The 21673-nt window shown below is 33.6% G+C and overlaps 1 protein-coding gene across 2 annotated transcripts in view; it reads left to right on the top strand.

Moving 5' to 3' along the window:
* The window catches only part of Gpm6a (glycoprotein M6A), a 354712-nt gene that overhangs the window by 194928 nt on the left and 138111 nt on the right, over window positions 1-21673 (top strand). The window contains exon 1 of one of the 2 annotated variants that reach the window (XM_008847146.1): window positions 2279-3200. The exons of the other annotated variant lie outside the window; for it this stretch is intronic. Coding sequence (XP_008845368.1) covers window positions 3164-3200 — 37 coding nt within the window. The 5' untranslated portion in view covers window positions 2279-3163. Of the gene's footprint in view, window positions 1-2278; window positions 3201-21673 lie in introns of those variants that run through there. 2 annotated transcript variants of the gene reach the window in all.

Here is a 21673-nt window from a genome sequence, read left to right as displayed (position 1 = left end):
TGTATATGTTTTATTGAATTTTTGTGCATTTCATACATCTTAATTATATTTAAAACTTCTTCCTTACCTGAACAGGTCTATAGCCACCTCCCCCTCCCAAACCACTACCAGATTTCATGCATTCTGTCATATACATTAAGGTCTATTGGGCCAGTTTTTGTCCCCAGATGTTCCTCAGTATTCATCCCTCAGAGTTCATCCACTGGACCCTGGTCAGCCTATGTACCATCACTCCTTTAAAGCCTACTTGGATGTTTAAGTGTTGTTACTTTAAGTGAAACAAAATGTTTTACAAATAATCTTAAAAATAGCAACCAGCACTACCAATCACTAATGGTCAAATGTTAAAGAGGAAATGAGATGTTTGTGTTCATTGCGTACAAGATTTCAGTCTGTTAAAATAAAAAAATTTCTGGAGATGAATGGTGGATATAATAACAGATAAACAGAATGCACTGAAATACCCCAGCAAGATGGATAGATGATAGATAGATAGATATAGATAGATAGATAGATAGATAGATAGATGATAGAGATAAGTAAAAGATAGATTGATAGATGATAGATAAGTAAATAGATGATAGATGATAGACAGACAGAGAGACTGACAGATAGATAGATGATAGATAGATAGACAGATAGATAGATAGATAGATAAATAGATAGATAGATAGATAGATCCACAATAAATAAAATGAATCTTAGCTTGCTGACAGGTAATTGATGTGAAAAATCTGTGTGTACATTTTTCTTCTCACCAATATGGATGGGCTCCATTACCCTAGACTTCAGAGGATGTTTTGTATATTTAAAAAATCAGTATGAGTTGATATTGTTTTAGTAACAGTCGTTTTATGAAAAAGTCATTTAGACAAAAATTGATGATGATACAAATTTACTGTTCTGCTCAGTTTCTGGGGGAAAAGAAATTACAGTCACCTTTCATCTTGCCCAGTAAATATTTTTAATATTTTCTATTTCTTTCTCTTTTATTCCCATTTCTTTTCCTCTATGTGTATGGTGAAAGAACAAGCTATGAAATTAAAAAGAGGCTGATTTTTAAAAACACTAAAAACTTCTGTGATGGATTACATTAGGAAAGATGAAAGAAAAACAGATCTAAAAATCTGAGTATCTCACAAAGAATCAGCTCATGACATGGGCTCTGACACTTCTCGTTTCCTAGCACAGACTCTGGATATCCCTGAGTACCAGGTATATTTTTTCCAACACAAATGGGTAAACAATGCTTTCCTTGTTTGCCTTACACAATGCACTTCAGTGTACTGCAAAGATTATAAAGTGCTGTCAGTTATAAGGCAGTATAATTGTTTGTGTGGGTACTGTGTTAATAATTTGTTTCACTGATGATTTCCGTGTCATAAAATGAATAAAGTCTGTAAACAAGGAGGGATGCTCCATTCCATTCTGTCTGTATGCCAGGATATGTCACCTAGGGATAAGTTGAAGCAGAGAGGCTGCTATGATTCTGCTCCTTTGATTTCCCTTATGGTTTCTCTCTCAATCTGCTCTGAGCAAGCAACTGTCTAAAAAAAAAATAACTTAAATGCAGATTGATTGATATTCAGAGAGATGGGGTTAGAGTTCTTTTAAGAATAACTACTTTGGGATTAAACTCAGGTGGAAAAGAGAATCAAAATAAGAAATCTCTGTTAAAGAGAACTGAACATTCATTTATGAAAAATAAACTGGAATGTCTAATCATTGTGCCTCTAAATACTCTTGTAATGGTTAAGAAGGCAGTGTTCAATATGCTGGTGATGTGCTTTAAAAATATGGGTGAAATATTTCTTATAGTGCAAGAAACGTATGCTGTAGATAATGTGGATGCAAGTTATTTTTCATTAAAGGCAAGAAAGTAGAACTCTCTATGTTTTGTATGTTTGCTTGTTTCAAGATAAGCACAGGCAAGATTCTTCCTTTATATTCTAGGAGAGCTTAACACAACCTTAACAGATACTGTTTATTTTTTTGTTGTACCTTTTGTGAAGTACTGAGACTCTGATTGTGTCCTGTCACTCAGTAGGGTGAGCACAAATGCTAATTTTTTTTGCCAGACTGCTGCATTGTGATTTGCATTCCAAATCAGAGTGCGGAATTCTCATTATATATTGCTGTCCTGTTGTTCCTTATCTAGAATTTTTTCTTCTATTTGTCACTATGCTCATGCTCCATTTTTTTTTTCCTTTCACAAGATTCTAATTTGGAATCAGAGAATTTAATGGACTAAAACCATAAAAATAAATAACAAGACACCAATAGATATTTTTCATCAATGTTCTTTTCTCTCTGTCTTTTCTGTAAAAGTCATATGGCACTAATTAAAATACTTAGTAAAACACGTATTTTTTGGACTTAAAAGTTTATGCTTATTCCTTTGAAAATCGTGCTTCTGCTCCGTCGTGAATCTGAAAGATAAGAATTTAAAGCCCCTCTGTTAATAACAACCTTTTACAGACCATCCCTGATATAGTCTAATTGCATCCTTTATTGGCACCTTTAAATCAAATTAACTAGACTCTTTGCGAGAAGGTAAAAGGAAAAGGCATTTTTGCAATGAATCTGACTGGGTAAGAGGCAACTGCTGCAGCATAAAGACCCGACGGGAATCTGGGCTTTCCCACTCTGGTAGCAAAGGGGGGGGATTATGGGTTGGTGGTCTGCTGCATGTTAGGAGGACACCCCTCCATCTGTTCACAGCTCAGCCTGCTTCCAATTTAAAGCAGAGATTTCAACACAAACCTCAGTATCTTTTCCCCATTTTAAATGCAAAGCAAGGCTTATGAATCATAGTGTCTCTGCTCCTGGAATTCAGACCTCTTTTCCCCCCAAAATTCTCCGGCTGTTTGTTTGAGTACCTGCTTACTGTGACACACAATGGGCAGCTTTCAGAAGAAAAATTGATAATCTTCACGGAAGAATAATTTGAATGAAATTACACTTGACAGCCAGTCTCCAAGCAAACAAGAGGCGCGAGGGAGCCTTAGCTGAGCTCTAAGGACTTGCCCAAGCCGCTGCTGTTGGAGCTTCCCAGGGAAAAAAAAAAAAAAAAAAAAGAAAAGAAAAAAAATTACGTTCTTTCAACCTCTAATTGAGCTTTTGATTAATTCTGTGCACCAGATTCTCCTGAAGAAAGGTAGCCATGGAAGAGAATATGGAAGAGGGACAGACACAAAAAGGTACCGTGCTAAAAAGGGTTTATTTGTAACAAGTGATTATTTTGTAGTTTCCTTGTTTGCTTTAGACACTTGACAGAAAGGCTAATGAAATGTTTTTCTCTTGGAAGGTATTTTTCCCCTTGCTTTTAGTCTTTTCCTCACTTCTCATAATGTCTGCCATGAATGTTGCCATTATTTGTATATCTTTCAAATATAAGTATTGAAACGCATAGCTAAGTATTAGTGATAAGAGTGTTTGGATAGTGCTGTGAACTGTTCCTTAATCCAGTCTTTGTTAGCCGTCATTTATTTCATGTTTTCATGGTTGTCGAGTTCAGTCCAGAGATTCCTAGTTTGAGCCACAAACACATTTTGGAGCACAAGTTGCAGTTCAAAATCTGATGATGTAACCATTATCAATACCTTTGCACGGCCATCTGATAGAACAAAGACCAACAGCACTCAGTATAATTTGGTTGGAACGTCTTAATATTTTTCTTTTCATAGATGCAGTGATGTTTTAATAAAGATGGGGCAAAAGTTCATGTTTTTTTTTTTTTTTTTAAGTGTTTAGTGGCATCGGTTTTTTCCTTTCTATATGGCTAATGATAATCCACCCCTGGGTAATAAATGTTAAATTTCAGGTGAATTTTTAAAGCTCTGTAGTCAGGTCTGGCTATATGTATCAAAGAAAAAAATGTTTTATATAAAATTGGTCAAATACTGCCAATTTCAAATGACACAAAGTGCTCTAGAAAATTTTTGTATGTCAAGTGAGGGAGGGCTTCAGAGGGAACTGGTTTTAGCCCAGCAGAGGCAGCACTGCTCTCGTGTCTGTTCACAAGCTTATGTAATGTTAGAGAAAACACTCTTGTTTTCTTAAGATTAAAAGAGTGACACTATAAAATATTACATAAAGGAAACATTTAAGGGTGTTGCTTGAAATGGATTAGCTTTTAATCATGATATTCAATACATGCAAATGCATTCTTTTTGAAAACTGCATTTTATATGATATAGTTTGGAAGTACAGTGTAGTTTTGTTTAATATTTTACAATATTCAGGTATACTGTGTCTTTCCTCTAAACACACACACACACACAAACACACACACACACACAGAGGTATATATGCTATGCACAGACTCATATGTAATCAGAGACCATTGATAATAAATATATAGAGGGTTTTTTTGGTAAGCAATAACAATAATAAATAAGCTGATGGTGCTCAAATTTTTGCATATTCTCATTGTTAATGACAAACTATTAGAGAGTCACAATTATCTACATGGCTATAACATGATCTTCTTTAAATAAGAAAATACTCAACTATCATTAGTATATGCACAGATAAGGGTTCATTAGATATTTTAAAGGGCAATTTTTCTTAGCATCTCCTGTCCTTATGAAACATCTCAACTGTTTTATGAAAAAGATATCTTATTTTTATGCCTTTTATTGTACACAATCTTATTGCTTCTTGAACAAAAAAAGACAAGCTGATCATTTTAAGTAGAAGAATGACACTACATTATATGAAACCTTAAGTTGTTGATCGTGGTAACAAGTTGAATGTGTCTCAACAAGCCATAGAAGAGGCAGGGACAAGAAAAATGATGTAATTATGTTATGATGCTTTTTTTTCTTAGGCGACACTGAAAATCTTTCATAGAAGTGGAGGCAGTGATGCTCTGAGGGGGTAGACTGTACCACAGTGGGCGTCTCATCATTAGTGTGCTCATAGACAAACCAGGAAAAGTAGAGGAAAGCAAAGCTAAATCAGAAAGTGTATATGGTGGTATATAAGTGCATAAAGATTATGAATAATAACCTATGAATCAGCCCTTTTATTTAACTGGAGAAAAGATTTCATTCTCCCAATTCCCGATTACTCTTTTTTGTTGCCTCAACTATACCCATGACTTTTTTTTCAACACGTTGGATATTAGAAAGTTACATTTGAATATAAACCATGTCTGTATGTATGGGGCAAGGGAACATTGTAAATTTTGTTTATTTCAAAGTTGGAGGAGCTATTTCCCAGACAGATAAAAATCATCAGATATAATTTTAAGGTTCAAGGTGAACATATTTGATTCATCTACTTAAAGGAAAGCAGCAGTTTGTGCTATGTCTGGACTTACTTTTCTGAAATGGCATAGGATTTTCAACAGCAATTCAGGCACCAGAATTCTCTTCTATTTGAAAGATGTTTTCCAGTCCTTCTTGTAATTGTATGTCTTTTATTGTATTTAATGATATCACTTCTTGAACAGTCTGTTTAAAGGAAAGATAAACTGATTATTTTAAATAGAGAAATTGTAAACATTATTCTAAATAAATACTTGATTTAAAATGTGGACTGTGATAACAGAATAAATCTGCCAGAGCAATTCTGCGCACATGCAAAAATGTAGACAAGTAATATAATTATTTGTGATTTTGTTTTCTTCTCTAACTTTGAAGAATTATTTTGCGGCTGAAGGGGCAGGAGCAATTTTTCCTTGCTAAAAAATCAGAAAGATTTAAATTTATGTTACTACTTACCTATATTACTTTCTAAATTCAACTCAAAAGAAAATGGAATTTTCTTTCAAGTTTTCATAATTTTAGGGATTTCATTTAAAATATCAGAAAAGTGTAGTCGATGCCTATGGACTTACAAGGGTGTTCCATAAAAAATGTCTTTTTCTTTATACTGATATGCCCTTACCCATTGTAAAAGACAGTGGAGAGCAGTTTCACTTTGATCCTGATGTAATTGTGCATATGCAGACCAAGAGAGTGAATAATTTAAAAGTATGAGTGGCTTTATTAGGAATCTGTTCAATCAGTCTGGGCTTTGATGAGAAGCTGAAATGGAGGTCATCAATCTGTTGCTTCATCCATTTCATTGGCCCTCAACAACGGTATTTCCTGTACTGAAGGGCTTCTAACACAGAAAAAACAAAGCAAAACAAAAAGATATTTTATTTTTTTAAATGTGCCCTGTGAAAGCCAATTCATTTAACACATGTTCAACCAGAGCAGTAGGCCCTAAGGTTTGACCATAATAAACCTGGTATCATTGTCATCAAAGGCAAGACGGTGGCTGTGTCATGGCATCAAGTGCTCCAGGTACTATAGAGAGGCTGAATAAATGCTAAGAAAGGGATACTATGAAGATTTAGCAGGCTCAGAAATCTCCCCTGTAGTCATAGTTAATGTTTTCTATAGTTTCTGTTACTCGTGGTCAACTGTGCCACTGAAACTCCTGCAGGCTGAAAGTGCTAAATGGAAAATTTCAGAAATAAACATCTTATAAAATTTAGTTTTCCTGATGTTTTGAGAGTGTAAGAAAAGTTCATGCGATCTCATTCCATCCTGCTTAGTGTGTGAATCCCTCTTTATCCAAAGTTTCCATGCCGTATGCTGTACCCACCCATCAGGTGTTTCGTAATCATCTTGATTAGTAGATCATCTGTCGAATATTTGCTACTGGCTGTCACAGTATCACCATGCTTGTGTTCAAATAACCCTTAATTTACTTAATAATCTCAAAGAGTAGAAGTAGTAATGCTGGCATTTCATTCATGCCAAAAGAGAATCTGTAAAGGACATTTTGTAAGTGAATGATCAAGGTTCTTAATTTCCTTTGGTGTTAAGATTGTTAATAAAAATTAATCATATATGACATTTGAAAGAACAAAAGAAATCGGTGTTGGTTTTGCTATCATCTGCCACAGTACAAAAGTTTGGGTATAATTCTTTTTAAGTGTTTTGTCATTTATTTCATTCCATCTCAGTCCATATGTATTGCATCATTTCACATCATCAATAGAGTACAGTAAGATTTTTGAGAGACAAGGAAACAACAAATTGATGCAACTTTTATTACAGTATATTAATTGTTCTGCTATATTACTAGTTTTTATTCTTAGCTGTTAATCAATCATTGTTCCTTATTTATATATTAAAGTTTTCTAGATGAAAGGTTTTTCTGTGACATCAAGTGTCTACTAAGGATCTTGGAATGTACGGCCAGTGCATAAAAGATCCCATGGGCTGGGAAGATGGTAAGAGTCTTTGTTGTGCAATAATAAAAGATTTGAGTTTGAATATCTTCCACCCACATAAAAAGTAGGCATGGTCAGACATGCCTGTAAGAAATGGGCAGATCCAGGAGCTCATTGGCCTATCTAGCTGAAACACTGAGTCTTGGGTCCAGTTGAGAGATCCTGTCTGAAAGGAATAAGACAGAGAGTAAATCAATCAATCAATTAGTCAATCAATCAATCAATCAATCAATCAATAAATCACCCTCCATTGGCCTCTGGAGGCATGGAAACTTCTTTACAAACATATGCATACACAGACACATGGAACACAAACATGCACACAAAGCACATACATACAAATATATGCAAATAATAAAGGGGCTACTGAATATAATTTTTATTCGTAAACATGAGTTTATGTCTAAGACATTTTGCCAAATCCTACAGGGAAATATATAAGTGGGTTAAGAGTTTCTAATAATTAGTGAATTAGTGGGTTCCTTTTTAGGCACACAGATAAATGATGACTTTTATTTTGTAGATGACTTCAGTGAAATCAATATTGAATTAGGAAGCATGAAGAATGATGAAACAATGGGCAGAGGACGTGAAGGAGCACAAACAATAACAGCTATAATATTGCTTCACCATGTTTTCTTGGCGTGTGCTGTTAAATTTATGCTGAACCAATCACAGACTTCCTATCCAAAAATGAAGCAGATAATCAGATTCAATATGAGCAAAGCAAGGTTTTTATCACTTGACCCTTATCACACAGCCACTTTTCAGTGGTCAGCTTACCCCAACAGCAGCATCTAGTATGTCATGAGAGCATGTCCTTAATTTCTTAAATACAGCAACATCAACATGAAAGAATAGTGTCTAGGTTCATTTTTCTTTTGGTTCACTTTCAGTGAACCACTTTTTCTCACAATTAAGAACACTATACACTAATGTTTTGGGGTTTGGATTCTGTTCATTGCCCCGATAAGCTCTATCATCATGTGGTTCAACCATACTTGCACACCTTGCTACCAAAAGCAAAAGCCATACAGCTGCTCTTGCCAAAGTCATTTGGCTCAGTCGTGTCCTTGTTCAGATGTCAAGTGTTGTGTTTTCCCGGATAGACATGAACAAATATCTTTTCACTCCAGATAGTGCACTAAAGACAGACCTAAGCAATGATTCTGCCCAGTTGGTAGTTTGATGAGCCAGTAAGCTTATTGGGCTTACTTAAAGGAACATGAGTGAGAAGTAACTTACAGAAGCATGAGTAAACCTAATATAGCTGCACCATTGAAATTATGTACTAATATTTGATACCTAACCTCATAATTATATTCTGCATTATACATGCAGAAACATTTTTACTAGAGAGGTGTGTACATAAAATTATATATACAAATACACACATATATATAGAATGAAAATTTTAAAATCTTTTTGATAAGGTTTATTTTTGCATTGAAAGATGACTTTCACACATTCCTGTTGATGAGGTACATCTATAATAAATGAAAAGGAATGAGACTTCGGTTTTATCATACTAGAGGATGTTGGTGAATATAACTGCCCAGTAATTTCAAACAGACATTAGCCTAAGGACTTAGCATAAATTGTCATTGACTCTTCACAGTAACATTAATTAATTAGCACTTCTATTGAGGAAACTAAAAATCAAATGGGTTAATTAACTAGACCAAAATCACACAGTAGAACAGTAAGCAGTAAAGTTGAATTCAATGCAGTCACTCTGAGGGCAGGATATGAAATTTTAACCATATTCTACCTTGTACTAGGTATCATTAATTGCCTGTCTATCTACAACATGTCTTTTCAAGTGATGGCTTCAGCCATAGTCCATCACACAAATCATCCATGATATGGAATTAACTATATCCTATGCTCTTCATTCTGGATTCCTGACCACTTACAAATAGCTTTCCCTAGGACAAACAGTTTATAAGTAGACCAGCAACCTATCACTTGGAAATCATAATTGTTTTGCAATAAAAGATAAGCAAAGACTATTCTTGGTCCATTTCCTTATCCTCTATATATTTTCATAACTATTAAGCATTTTCCAGCAAATCTGAGTGAATGTCTTCTGTCAATAAAAAGAATTCTAACTATATCAAAGGTCAAGAACCCTTGAGCAATCTTGTACAAAGAGTATGTCAAGATTTTTTTTTCACTTTAGCTTGGTGAGTGGCAGCTAACCAAATGTTCCCCTAATATATACTTAAATTCATCTTGACACTACTCTTTAGCATGTTCTTGCTTTGAATGAGTTCCCTCATGGATCTTTTATTTTAACAAATTGAATAGCAAATTCAACCCCCATCCAAAAATAATGCTCCATACTTAATAATTATTCATAGGACAATAATTTGAGAACTATTGTGCAAAAATTAGATCAGACTATAATATAATTTAAAGTGCTTTATGAGTGGAGTTAGAATATTTACTAGTATGTCAAAATCTGTACAATGTTTGCTAGAAAAATAATAAAATAGCATCAAAGAATTGAGTAATAATCAAGATGATTGAATTGGTCAATTCATTTTTCTTCTTAGAAGTTAACTATTTGCAGGCTTGTGAAAAGGGAACTTGTGCTGTCCATCACTGGCCAAACTTTGACAAAAACTGTCACAAATCATCTCTTCATCTGCCATCATAGGAATTCATGTTTTATGAAGCATATAGAAAAAGTTTTCCTGTAATTTTATAGCCCTGTTTTTACTAGAGTTTAATGAGTTCATCCTGGAATATCCTTCTGTGCATGAGAAATTACTTTTACTTCTTGCTGCTATCAACTATATCTCTAAGACACCAATTAGCAGGGAAATGAGATGCTTCATTAATTTAGTAGAAAGTCCAAGAACATGTATACTGCTGTAGCTATGATAGCTGTTTTAGTTTAAATACAATATTTTTTAAATTTTCTCATTTAAAATTTTACTGTATTTATTGATAATAATGATTTCTATAACTGTGGCCCCATTTATCCTTCATATTCTAAACTGTTCTTTAACTGGTATCCAATTGCTTGTTACAAGGATTCATGCAGACTTCTTACACATACACAGTCACTTCATTAAAATGAGTGCTTTTCACTTTTTTAAGAGAAATTGATTGATACTACTTCACTAACTCCCAGAACTGAAACTTACTCTGAACTATTTAAGGAGATTGTATGAGAAGCATAGGGTGGAAAACTGAAGTATTAGTAGTATAACTGCAGTTACATGTCTTAGAAATCAACTGTTCTTTAGTCAGAAGACATTAGTTCACAGGGGATTCATAAGATAAAGGAGAAACCTTCTATTCTACCAATCTGGGCCTCTACTTCCATATATCCCCACTTTTAGCTAGCCCTAACATATATGCACCCCTCCCAGTGTCCTGAATGTTGGTAGTTTTCTTTCTCATGCTTAAAAGGCAGATGCCCAACCTATTTTCAAAAACGACATTTGATAACATCCATGCTAACAGGTGGCACAATATGGATTCCTGACATTATAGAAATAATTCATCCTAACCGATGTGCTTTCTAGTAGAGCTGAACTTTTGTCTTGGATGGTCTTAACCTGAATTAGTTTTCTTCTTTGTTCTGTAAAAATAAGGAAGGCAGAAAATAAGTGATTGATTTTACTCAAATTGTGAATGTGAAATTTAACTAGGTCACAGAAGATCAGTCAGTTACTCGAGTCTGATTATAGAGTTTATAGAGACATTCAATTACAAGACAGCAATTCTGAGGCTAAATGATGTGAATTAAGAGATGTCAGCACAATAAAGCATTAAATACTGTTACAACCAGATTCATCTCAAAAACACAGAAACTTTGAAAAATTCAAGAAATTGCTTAATATTTATCTTAAATCTATGTCATACAAATATAATGAAGTATCAGAATATTTACCTGCACAAAATAGGGGGATATGATGAACTTAGTCATGAGAGGGATGTTATGAACATAAAACACATTGCTCATATTGCCTTGTGTTCTAGAAAAAGCACGCTTGTTTTTCACTCTCAGATGTGAGGCAATTGAAAAATTGCTAAAAGTCATTTGCTCTGAATTATAACAGAAATATCATTATTAGGGTAAATATTTTCTTTTTCTTGTATTCCTTTTCTTTTTAAATTGAAATTGGTGAATTTCGCACGATGTACTTTGATCATATTTAGGGGCACTGCCCTATCTGAACCTTCTCTTACTACCTACCCTTGGCCCAATTTCATGTATGGACTATATTATATATAAGAGGGGGTGCATATATATTATATTATATTAATTATATTATATATATATATATATATAATTCATGCTTTCCTATGTACTTTCTAGTTAATTTTTTTCTGTAACTTTTAGTGGACTGACACCAAATAAATTGAGGTTTCAAGATTATAATGTTATTTGAAAAGTGGGTCAATTTGTATGAAATCTACATTGTGTCTCCAAATGTCTTTCAGTTGGGGTCCGTCCACTGGAGTCTGGTTAACCTACACAGACCCAGCTTGAACGAGACTGTCTCTGCCCACCCCACCCTCAAAGCCATCTCTTGCCACGATTCCCTTAGAAGGGGTTGGAGCTTCTTACCCACTTCATTATATCTATGTTGGGATTGTTTTCTGGTTTGGGCTTGCATAGGAGCTGTGCATGTTACCCCCATTGTTGTGTGTTTATAGGAGTAACTGACCAGCTGTCTGGAAAATTCTGTCTCCTACTGGTTATCCAACACTTCTGGCTCTTGCAATCTTTCTGGCCCCTCTTCCACAATGCTCTGTGAACACTGAGGGCAGAATTTTGCTATCCCTACTAGGGATAAGCACTCTGTGGCCTCTGGTTCTCTGCATGTTGGTCAGTTGTGGGTTCCTGTGTTAATCACAATCTGTTGCAAAAAGATATTTCTCTAGTGTGAGTTGACAGATGCATTACTCTATGTGCATAACAATAAGCCACTAGGAGTCAGTTTAATACTATATCTGTTTAACAGAGTAAAAGTATTAGGATCTCCCCCATGGTCTGTGGCCTATCTAGACACATGTTCCTAGGCCTGATATCAGTGTCATGTATGGGTTTCATCTTATGAAGCAGACCTTAAATCCAATTATAAAGTGATTGGTTACTTTCATAATATTTGTGCCACTATTGTACCAGATGCCATGTCTCACCAGGCCAGTTTTTTAAGCATGCAGGATTCACAGTTGGGTAAGGCAGATTTTCTCTTTAGTAACATGCATAGCATGTTCCAGCATTGTGAAAGCTAGCCATTAGAGATGAAGTTTAGAAGTCAGGACACTTTTGATTTCTCATTTTTTTTTCTATAGCTCATGTATGTATTGTCTTCAGCAATAGTGTCCTACCATAATGTTCTGTTAATTAACAAATAGCAGGGGCAATGGCCATTCAACAGCATCAAAAGGAGTCCATCCCTGGTACTGGGCTTTTACTTTGCTAACCTATTGAGTCTAGTAGGGGCAATGTCCCCCTATTTTAAGGTAACCCATCTTATATCATTTTATAATGTAAATGGGTATACATTAAGAAGATTCTACTGTGATAGGTTTTCACATGGCTTTTCTAAAGCAGTTTGGTGTTAGTTATCCCTCCAGATATTCTGTCAAATATTTTCTATTTAAAAGATATTTTATTTTCCCTGATGATAACAGTCTTTGAATATTGAATTATCTATTTAATGTTAATACAAATAAAATGCAGAACATTTACAAACATATATATTCTTTTATTTTTGTTTGATTGGAAAATTTTTCAATGAATAATTTAAATTCACAGTACATACTTTATAATACATGATCCTTTCCCTTCTGTACCTCCAAACACTCTATTTGAACTTGGGTCTTGTGCTAGTAGATATCAATCATGATTTTTCAATGTTCTATACCTGTCACTTTTGCAGTTTATCTTAGTGATTGCACATCAAAAACTTGCAAGTTTCATTAATAACATGTTTTACTTTCAAAAAAGAAGACATTTTAATATCTAGCATTGAATAATTCAGACATTGGTAAGTATATGAAGTTTTATGTTACTGTATCTTAACACTCATAAATAAATGGTAGTTACAGTTTGTTGTTAATAACAACTGTCTTTTGATACGATGGAAATCCTATTTCTTTGAAGATGTTTATTAGTTCAATGTCTAGTCTATAGAAAATTAGAGAAAGACTTCATAAAAATACATAGAAAAAAGAAAAGAAGTATGGCTTACTGGCCTTATGTTTTGGTTCTAGAAAGACTGTAAAGTGAGATAAAGGGACAAAAGGTTGATAAATTGCATAGCCTTTCTAATTATAAAATTGTCTTTCCCATGGCAAAGATGTTCTATCTAAAATATGAAGAATACAGACCAAAATTTTTCAGATATTCATTTTTATATTTTCACTGATATTCATTCTTTTGTTTAAAAAACAATGACTTGGAGCTGGAGAGATGGCTCACTGGTAAGAGCACTGACTGCTCTTGCAGGGGACCAGGGTTCAGTTCTCAGCATCCACATGGTGGCTAACAACCATCCATAACTCAAGCTCAGGGAATCTGAGTCTCTCTTCTGACCTCCCTCGGCAATGCATGACATGGGTGCACTTACATGAAGGGAATACACTCATACACATAAAATAAAAACAATAATTAAAATATTAAAAAATAATGACAGTACTGCTCATGGAAGAATGGGCTTTAAAATATTTAAAAATCTTCATGACCCACAATAGAAAACTATCAGTAATTCATAAAAGGTAAAACTCAGAACCATGCACACATATTCTATGACCTTTAAGCATGTACAAAACCTAAAGGTTTCTGTAATTTACCTTCAGAATGTGTATAGCTCAGTAACTTACATTTTCCCAGAACATACACCTTTTGCTAAAACTCTAGCTCTTTCCCTCTTCCTTAATTCACTTTCTATGTAACTTAATCAGTATTATTTAATGGTAGTTTCAAAAGTCCCGTATTTTTAGTTAACGGTTTCTAATTTTTGCCTCATTATATTTTGTGCTATCATTGTGTTGAATTTAATCATGAACAGGTGAGGACTATTGCAGTTTCTGTACACAGTAGTTTAGTAACCAAAGATTCACTATCCACCTCTCCTTTCTCCTCATTCTAACACACTGTGACTCTTCAAAAATAAATAAGTAAATAAGTAAATAAATAAATAAATAAATAATAAGCTGTTTTTTAAGGGTAAGAAAATATAGCTGACAATGTCCTAATAGCTATTTTCTAAATGGTTTGCTTTCAAACTTCTTATTTTTATATTTTATTTATTATTTTTATTTTATGTGTATGAGTGTATTGCCTTTATGTGTATGAGTGTAGATCAGAAGAGGGCTTTGGATTCCCCTGGAACTAGAGTTGAGGACGGTTCGTAGCCACCATGTGGGTGCTGGTAGTCGAACCCAGGTCCTCTGAAAGAGCAGTCAGTACTCTTAACCGCTGAGCCATCTCTCCAGCCCTGCAAGTACAAGTATTTTAAAGGCAAGAATTTTAATTTTGTTTATGAAAGGGACGTAACCCACAAAGTCTCATCTATGTTCGATGATAATGTAATGATAAGAGAAATTAAGAGAAAATAAGGATGCGAATGTTAAGAAAGGCAGAGGATAAAAAAGGAAGAGGATAAGGTCAAGTATGCAGACAAGAAGAAAGATCTAGCACATTTCCTTCCTAGAGATAGATCGTAGAAAGCAGCTCAAATGGACATATAAGAATGGTGCCTTATGCCATTATATTTGAACAAAAATAATCTTTTCTTCTTCAGACCGATAATATTCCTCAGTTGATAGCAGCTTTCAGCAGAATGAATAGATTTTCTTTTTATTATTAAAGAACTCACCTATTTTTAGCTTTACAAGTCTAACAAGTGAAATACGTTGAGCTGTCAAGTTCATCAGATGGTTGCTTAACCTTGGAAAGAACGTTATTATAACATTTTTTAAATGTTGATTTTAAAAAGTAGAATAACAGTTTATAAATTCCCTGACCATGGACTTTGTTCATTAATTTGTTCAAAAAATATTAATGAAAAGAAAGAAAAATAGTAGGAGAATTATATTTGAAATAATTTGCACAATTTAATAGATGATGATTGGGCTAACTTTTATTATATTGCCCAGCTTGTTCATAACATATTTTATTATACACATTGGAAGGTATAGAGTTGATCATCATAGGATAACAGCTTTAATGAGTCAATTTATAAGATAAGTTCAAAGAATAAAAGGTTGGTAACACATTGTATTTTATCTTCTTTTTAGTTTGATTTCAATTTTCATATATCAGTTTACAAATTAACCTGTATTTTTAATCTGAATAAAGAGGCTTCCCAAAACATGACAATTAATGTAAAGTAAAGATTATTTCTTCAGGACAATTTAATGTTCACTATTTTCTCCATAAAGTTTTTGTTAACTAATATTTTGATGCACCAATCACAAATGCATGCCTTTAGAATGTGTGACACCATTGTTGGGTGAGTTTGAAAATGAAATCTTGAACAACCCAAATAATTTCATATTTTATATGCTCTTTATAGAGTCAAAAAGGTACCCTTGGGAAAATACGTATTTATATAAATGTTTTATTTATACGGTGACTTGTTAAAACACTAGATAAAAAATTAATCCTCAAAGAGGTGGTGAATGCTTATTACTGGAGTTGGTGTCCACCACAAGAGGGACTATGATCTATTAATATGTGACTATATGAGTTTTCTTATATGGTAATATTATCTGTATAGTAGCTCTAACTTATTTTTACATGAATATTTAAAATATTGTTCATGGTAAATTATAAGGAACCTTATATCATATTTAATTTTACATCATCAATATAGTTGGCCTTAACTTTCTGACTCTGTTTTCCTTCAAATTCTCTAGTAATATGAGAGCATCATATTACCACATATCGGTGCTGAGATCTTTTCAGGCAATTAATTCTCTATGCATCTATCCCAAAGACCATGGAAAAGTTTTTAAAGTATTAAGATATAAAATGTGTTTATTCACTTAATGCCTTCTCTTGAGAAAAATAATATCCATTGATAACTCTAGTCTGTCTCAGGTTCCTGGCATAGTCTCATCTATTCAGTGTCAAAGGTATTTTGTTTCAGCATTTAGGACAATAGTTTTTATTTGTGAATGTTATGAGTAATTCATTTTACTATATCATAAATATAAGTATTAAGATATAAAATGTGTTTATTCACTTAATGCCTTCTCTTGAGAAAAATAATATCCATTGATAACTCTAGTCTGTCTCAGGTTCCTGGCATAGTCTCATCTATTCAGTGTCAAAGGTATTTTGTTTCAGCATTTAGGACAATAGTTTTTATTTGTGAATGTTATGAGTAATTCATTTTACTATATCATAAATATATTAGGTTAAAATATCAAATTAATAATATCATACAATTCTAATATATAAAAGACCAGCTTTGGCCTACAGGTTGAAGGGAGCTTTCTTTTATGTAGACAATTTCTATTAAGTATAATGTAAGTGACATTCATATTATCTAAAAAAGACCTACATACATGTTATTAGCATGTACCAATTAAGTTGAACAATCTATTTATTCAGTCAAGATGTTTCTGTATGTCAGGTGTGTTGGCATGTGTCTTTAATTCCAGCGCTCAGGAGGCAGAAATAGGTGGATCTCTGTGAGATTAAAGACAGTTTGCTCTACATAGTGAGTTCCAGGCCACTTGAGGCTACAGGGAGATACTATCTCAAAAAAAAAAAAACAACAACAAAGATGTCACATGTTACATATTATTTTTTATTAAATTTTATAATTTTTTTTTAGTTATTCCATTTTATAAAAACCACTAGTAATATTGTTCTTTGATAAGTATAATAACATTTAGCATCTAGCTCAATCACACAGTTATTTGCATCATTTTCTCTTTGGGTACTTAGTAATCTAAATTCACAACAAGAGACAGCAAACAAGAACAATGGTCAAACCCCTAGTTTGCTGTCTATTGTTGTGATATTGTTTTATACACACACACTATGGAAACATGATGGCGATCCTCATTAATTTTTATAATTAACATTCATGAGTAGTTATGATAGGAAAATAAACAATTAGCTTATTCTCAAAGCAAATTTGTACAAGCAAAAAAATACGAACTTCTTTAATATTTATTTTTAAAAATTTAAGATCATAAACAGTTGAATAAAGAAACATACTCTTAAATATATATTTGAATCAGATACTTATCGAAGAGGTTGTATTATGCCTTTTTTGTTTTTTTTGGTTGCCTTTTTTGTTTTTTGTTTTGATTTTTGAAATAGGTCTCCCTGTAGCCCCAGGTGGCCTGGATCTCACAGAAATCCACCTGCTTCTGACTTCTGAGTGGTGGGATTAAAAGTGTGAGCCACACCGCTGTATAATGCCTTTTGACTGAATTATTTTGTTCTTAGAAACAAACTTTTTTTGAAGGTATCTGTTATATCTCATTCATATCTCAAAATCCAATATGCATTTTTACTTTTCTATATAAAAATATTAACATTAACTTACATGATTTTTCTTTCTCGTGTTAATTAATAAATTGAGTTTCCACAAATTCTTCAACTGAGCCTTTGATTCCTTGAAACTACTATAGTTCTTAGAGTAAGAAGGGGATATTAGCTCAGTGTCTGCTGTTTTGTAAGAGGTCATTAGATACTATTGCCCCAAATGACAGTGATTTAGAGAAAAACACAATATACATATTTCTTGTATATTAAATATATTCAATATACATTAAATATGTGCTAAGAAAGAAATATATTTTAGCAGACTGTTGATGATTATAGGAGTCTAGTAAGGAGAGCTGACTGGTGCTAGAACAGCTGAGCAAAGAGAGAATTGTGAGTGCTGTCTACTGCATTTAGCAGCAGGGGTGCAGCACTGGTAGCGTTGTTTAATGGGTTTGTTTCAGAAAGAATAATACATCTCATTTTTTTCAAAATGACCAGAGTAAAAAGGGATAGAAGACTATTCTTGAATATTTTATATACCAGCCACTGAAGTCCTTGAAATATTTCTCAAAACTACCCCATGGCAAGGATTTGCAAACTGCCTTCATTTTCTTTCCTGTGGAATGCAACTTGGGATATGTCAGACAAAGCTGAATACTTCTTTCCATGCCGGGAAGAAAACACATTTTATATTTACCACGGCAAAATTGCTTTCCCAAGGAAACTCATTGTAGTCCAAGGAGAAAATGGACCCAAATAAATAAAATCTTTACATTTCAACTGTGTGCTCAAAAAAAATTGAGTCAAGTTGAAGAGATCAATGCAAAAGACAAATCTGAGGAATACAACACTTAACCCTTACTGACCTGTCAATGTCGGTAAGAGTTACTACTTCCCAGTCTTCCATCAACCAGACAAACCTCCAAAATGTTTCTTTGTATAATTCTGATAAGATGATTTTTGCTAAATATAGAAGGTTGTCAAAAATGTACTACATGTTGTTGGTTATTAAATCCTTGCTGTAATCCTCAAATTTTCTTCATTCTATAATGTGCCTTCTCTGCTCTGCTATTTAAAAGAAGCAGTACAACAAAAGAGATGCTTTTCCTTTTGTATATTTGTTTTCAGATATGAAAAAGAGACTATCCTTAGTCTTCAACAAGAGAATCAAATGTTATTAAGACATTTGAGATTAAGATCTCCTTACACTCAAATTTGTTAAAATCAATCAAAATGTAGGTACAGTAGCAAAATTTTTGATAAGTTAAGAAATTATTTTGCCTTAAATTGCTAGAAATGAATAATACATATATGAAGAGTGATTATGAAGCATGTTTTGCAATGGATATTTGTGACAGAGATTCATTTATCCTTATAAATTCGACAAGTGTAAGCCATACCATCTTCTAATGGACTAGGTCTCAAATTTCAGTTGACTTAGCATTACTTGTTTTGGGGTTATGTTTGAGCAAAGATTGCTGAGCCACCTTCCACATACCTTGAATTTCTATTTCAGTAGTTATGGGGTAGAGCTTAAGATTTTTCTTTTTAACTTTTCACAGGTGATACTGTAGTTGAGAATTTCTGGACCACACTTAGAGAACCAGAGGTTTTGTAGACTAAGGACCACTGTTTAATATTCAAGCAGAGTTCCAAATTCTTATCTTATTTTACTTTACTTAATTTAATTTTTTGTTTGGTTTGATTTGGTTTTGTGTTTTGAGACAGGGTCTCCCTGTAGCTTCACCTGGCCTTGATCTCATGATATAGATCAGGTCGGCCTCCACATCACCTGCTCTGCCACTGAAGGGCTGGGATCAAAAGTGTGCACCACCACCTGGCCTATTTTGCTTGTTTGTTTTGAGACAGGGTCTCCTTAACTGTTATTTTTAATTTATATATGGGCATAAATATATTATGTATTATAAATATTAAATTTTGGAGAAAATGCATAATCAGAGATTAAAATTATTTGGAATGAGCAGTTTATGTTCTGAACAACATCTTCAAAACCTGCTTTGAAAATTCAAAAGGATTTTAAAACCTATAGTCACATTGAATAAATTCTTGATTACTTCAAAAATATTGTGAACTGCGAAATGATACACAAACTTTTAAACTTGGTTTATATCCAGTACATGTGGAAGAAAAATTGGAATCATAGGATGATGAGGAAATGTTGATTGAGTTAGGAAACTTACAGTTATTGAAAATGCTATTACCAATAAAACTATAGTTATGTATTCACTATATATGGAAGCTGAATTTCTTGGGAGGAACATATAAACATTAATGGATCATATCTGTGAGAGTCATGAATTTTTGGTACTTTTATTACCACTGTCAAACTTGTGAGCTAGTTAACATATGTCACTAACAAAGAAAATTAATGTTGCCGTTGAGAAAATACCTAATGAAGACCAGCTTTAAACTTAGCTTTAATGGTTGGTTATCTAAATTATGATTGAAAATGTCATTTTCTATTCACAAAGAAATTTGTTAAATGAAATTAAATGATGGAAATATTTGGATCTTAATTTTGACACGATATAATTTTATATTTTAGTTCTGTAGTTATTTTTATAAATATGCACATGCTTTCAGAAAGTGAAAACTGCATTAAAATGACTATCAGTTTGCCATACATTGCCATGGAATATTTCAGTAAATTAGCTGATTTTACTAGGGAAGAGAACACCAAGTTATCTGAGAGAATTAAAAACTCACTATGAAAAATACCAAAGGACAGTTCTGGACTTTAACAAAATTCTTGAAGCTATTGTTTTGGATTTGAAAAATTTCAAAGCAAGTTCCTCTGGGAAAAGAAATACCAATGGGAAGTCATTATATGTTCATTAGTTCTAAAACAAACAAGCAAAATCTTACATCAGTGTAAGAACTTTAAAATTGCCTTATCCTTAGCATTATCCCTAGGAATTATACCTCAATACTTCCAGTATTTCCAGATGTAAATATCACTACTGAGTTCTGGTCTATATTAGGTAAGACTTAATTAAATAGTATGAAGTGAATGTTATGTATTTTGGCTATTATGTATTCATAATGAAAAACTGTTTACTAGAGCACAGCAGAAATAAACAGAATCATTCAAACATGAATTTGAAGCCCAATTCTCTATTATTCTGATCATGTTTAGGGGCAAAAAACAAGTTCTTATCACCTTAATTTCTTTATGCACAAGGCAAGGATATAGTTGTCCCACTTACAGAAGAATACTTTAGACATATATGGGATTATTGGCCAAATTTACATTACCAGGCATGATTTTCCTTCTGTGGAGGAGGCATTGAATCCAATCAGAAAGTAATTGGTTGCTAGGATAACATTCATGCCACTTTTACACCCATGAGCATATCGTGCAGGTCTGTGCATTGCTGTGTATCTCAGAGTTCACAGCTAGTTAGGACTCTTGATGAATTTTCTCCATCAACTGCCTGCATAGCACCTTTGGTTACTATAAAAGCTAGTCAGTAGGGAAGAAGCTTCCAGGTCAGTACCAGCTTGAGTTGTTTTCATGATTTGTGACAGAAATGTGTGCTGTTTTCAGCAATAGGTTCTTACCATCAAGTTCTAGTAGGAAACTGTGAGCAATGGCAATAGGCTGTGTTCTTTTTGTGTGGCGGGGCGGGGGGGTCCTCTGGGATAACCCTGACCAGCTGTTCCAGGGGAAATATTCTACACCTGGCACTGTGGTTTCTATTTGGCAATCTGTGACTTTGTGTCTGTGGAATGCTGAGTCATAAATGGGACAACTCTATCACACTGTCCCTCTCCCTACCTCAATGGGAACATCATGGAAGAGGAAGTGGAATGATTGTTAAGAGCCTGATATCAGGGAGGGCTGAGGTGAAACAATGTCTTCAAATTATAAAAATATCTTGAACTCGGGTATTCACAATAGCTGTGGTTGCAGGCACAAGTTCAAGCCAGTC

This window comes from Nannospalax galili, unplaced genomic scaffold, assembly GCF_000622305.1.
Source record: "Nannospalax galili isolate Female #2095 unplaced genomic scaffold, S.galili_v1.0 scaffold461, whole genome shotgun sequence".
Taxonomy (NCBI): Eukaryota; Metazoa; Chordata; class Mammalia; order Rodentia; family Spalacidae; genus Nannospalax; species Nannospalax galili.
This window is presented reverse-complemented; position numbering and strand designations above follow the sequence as displayed.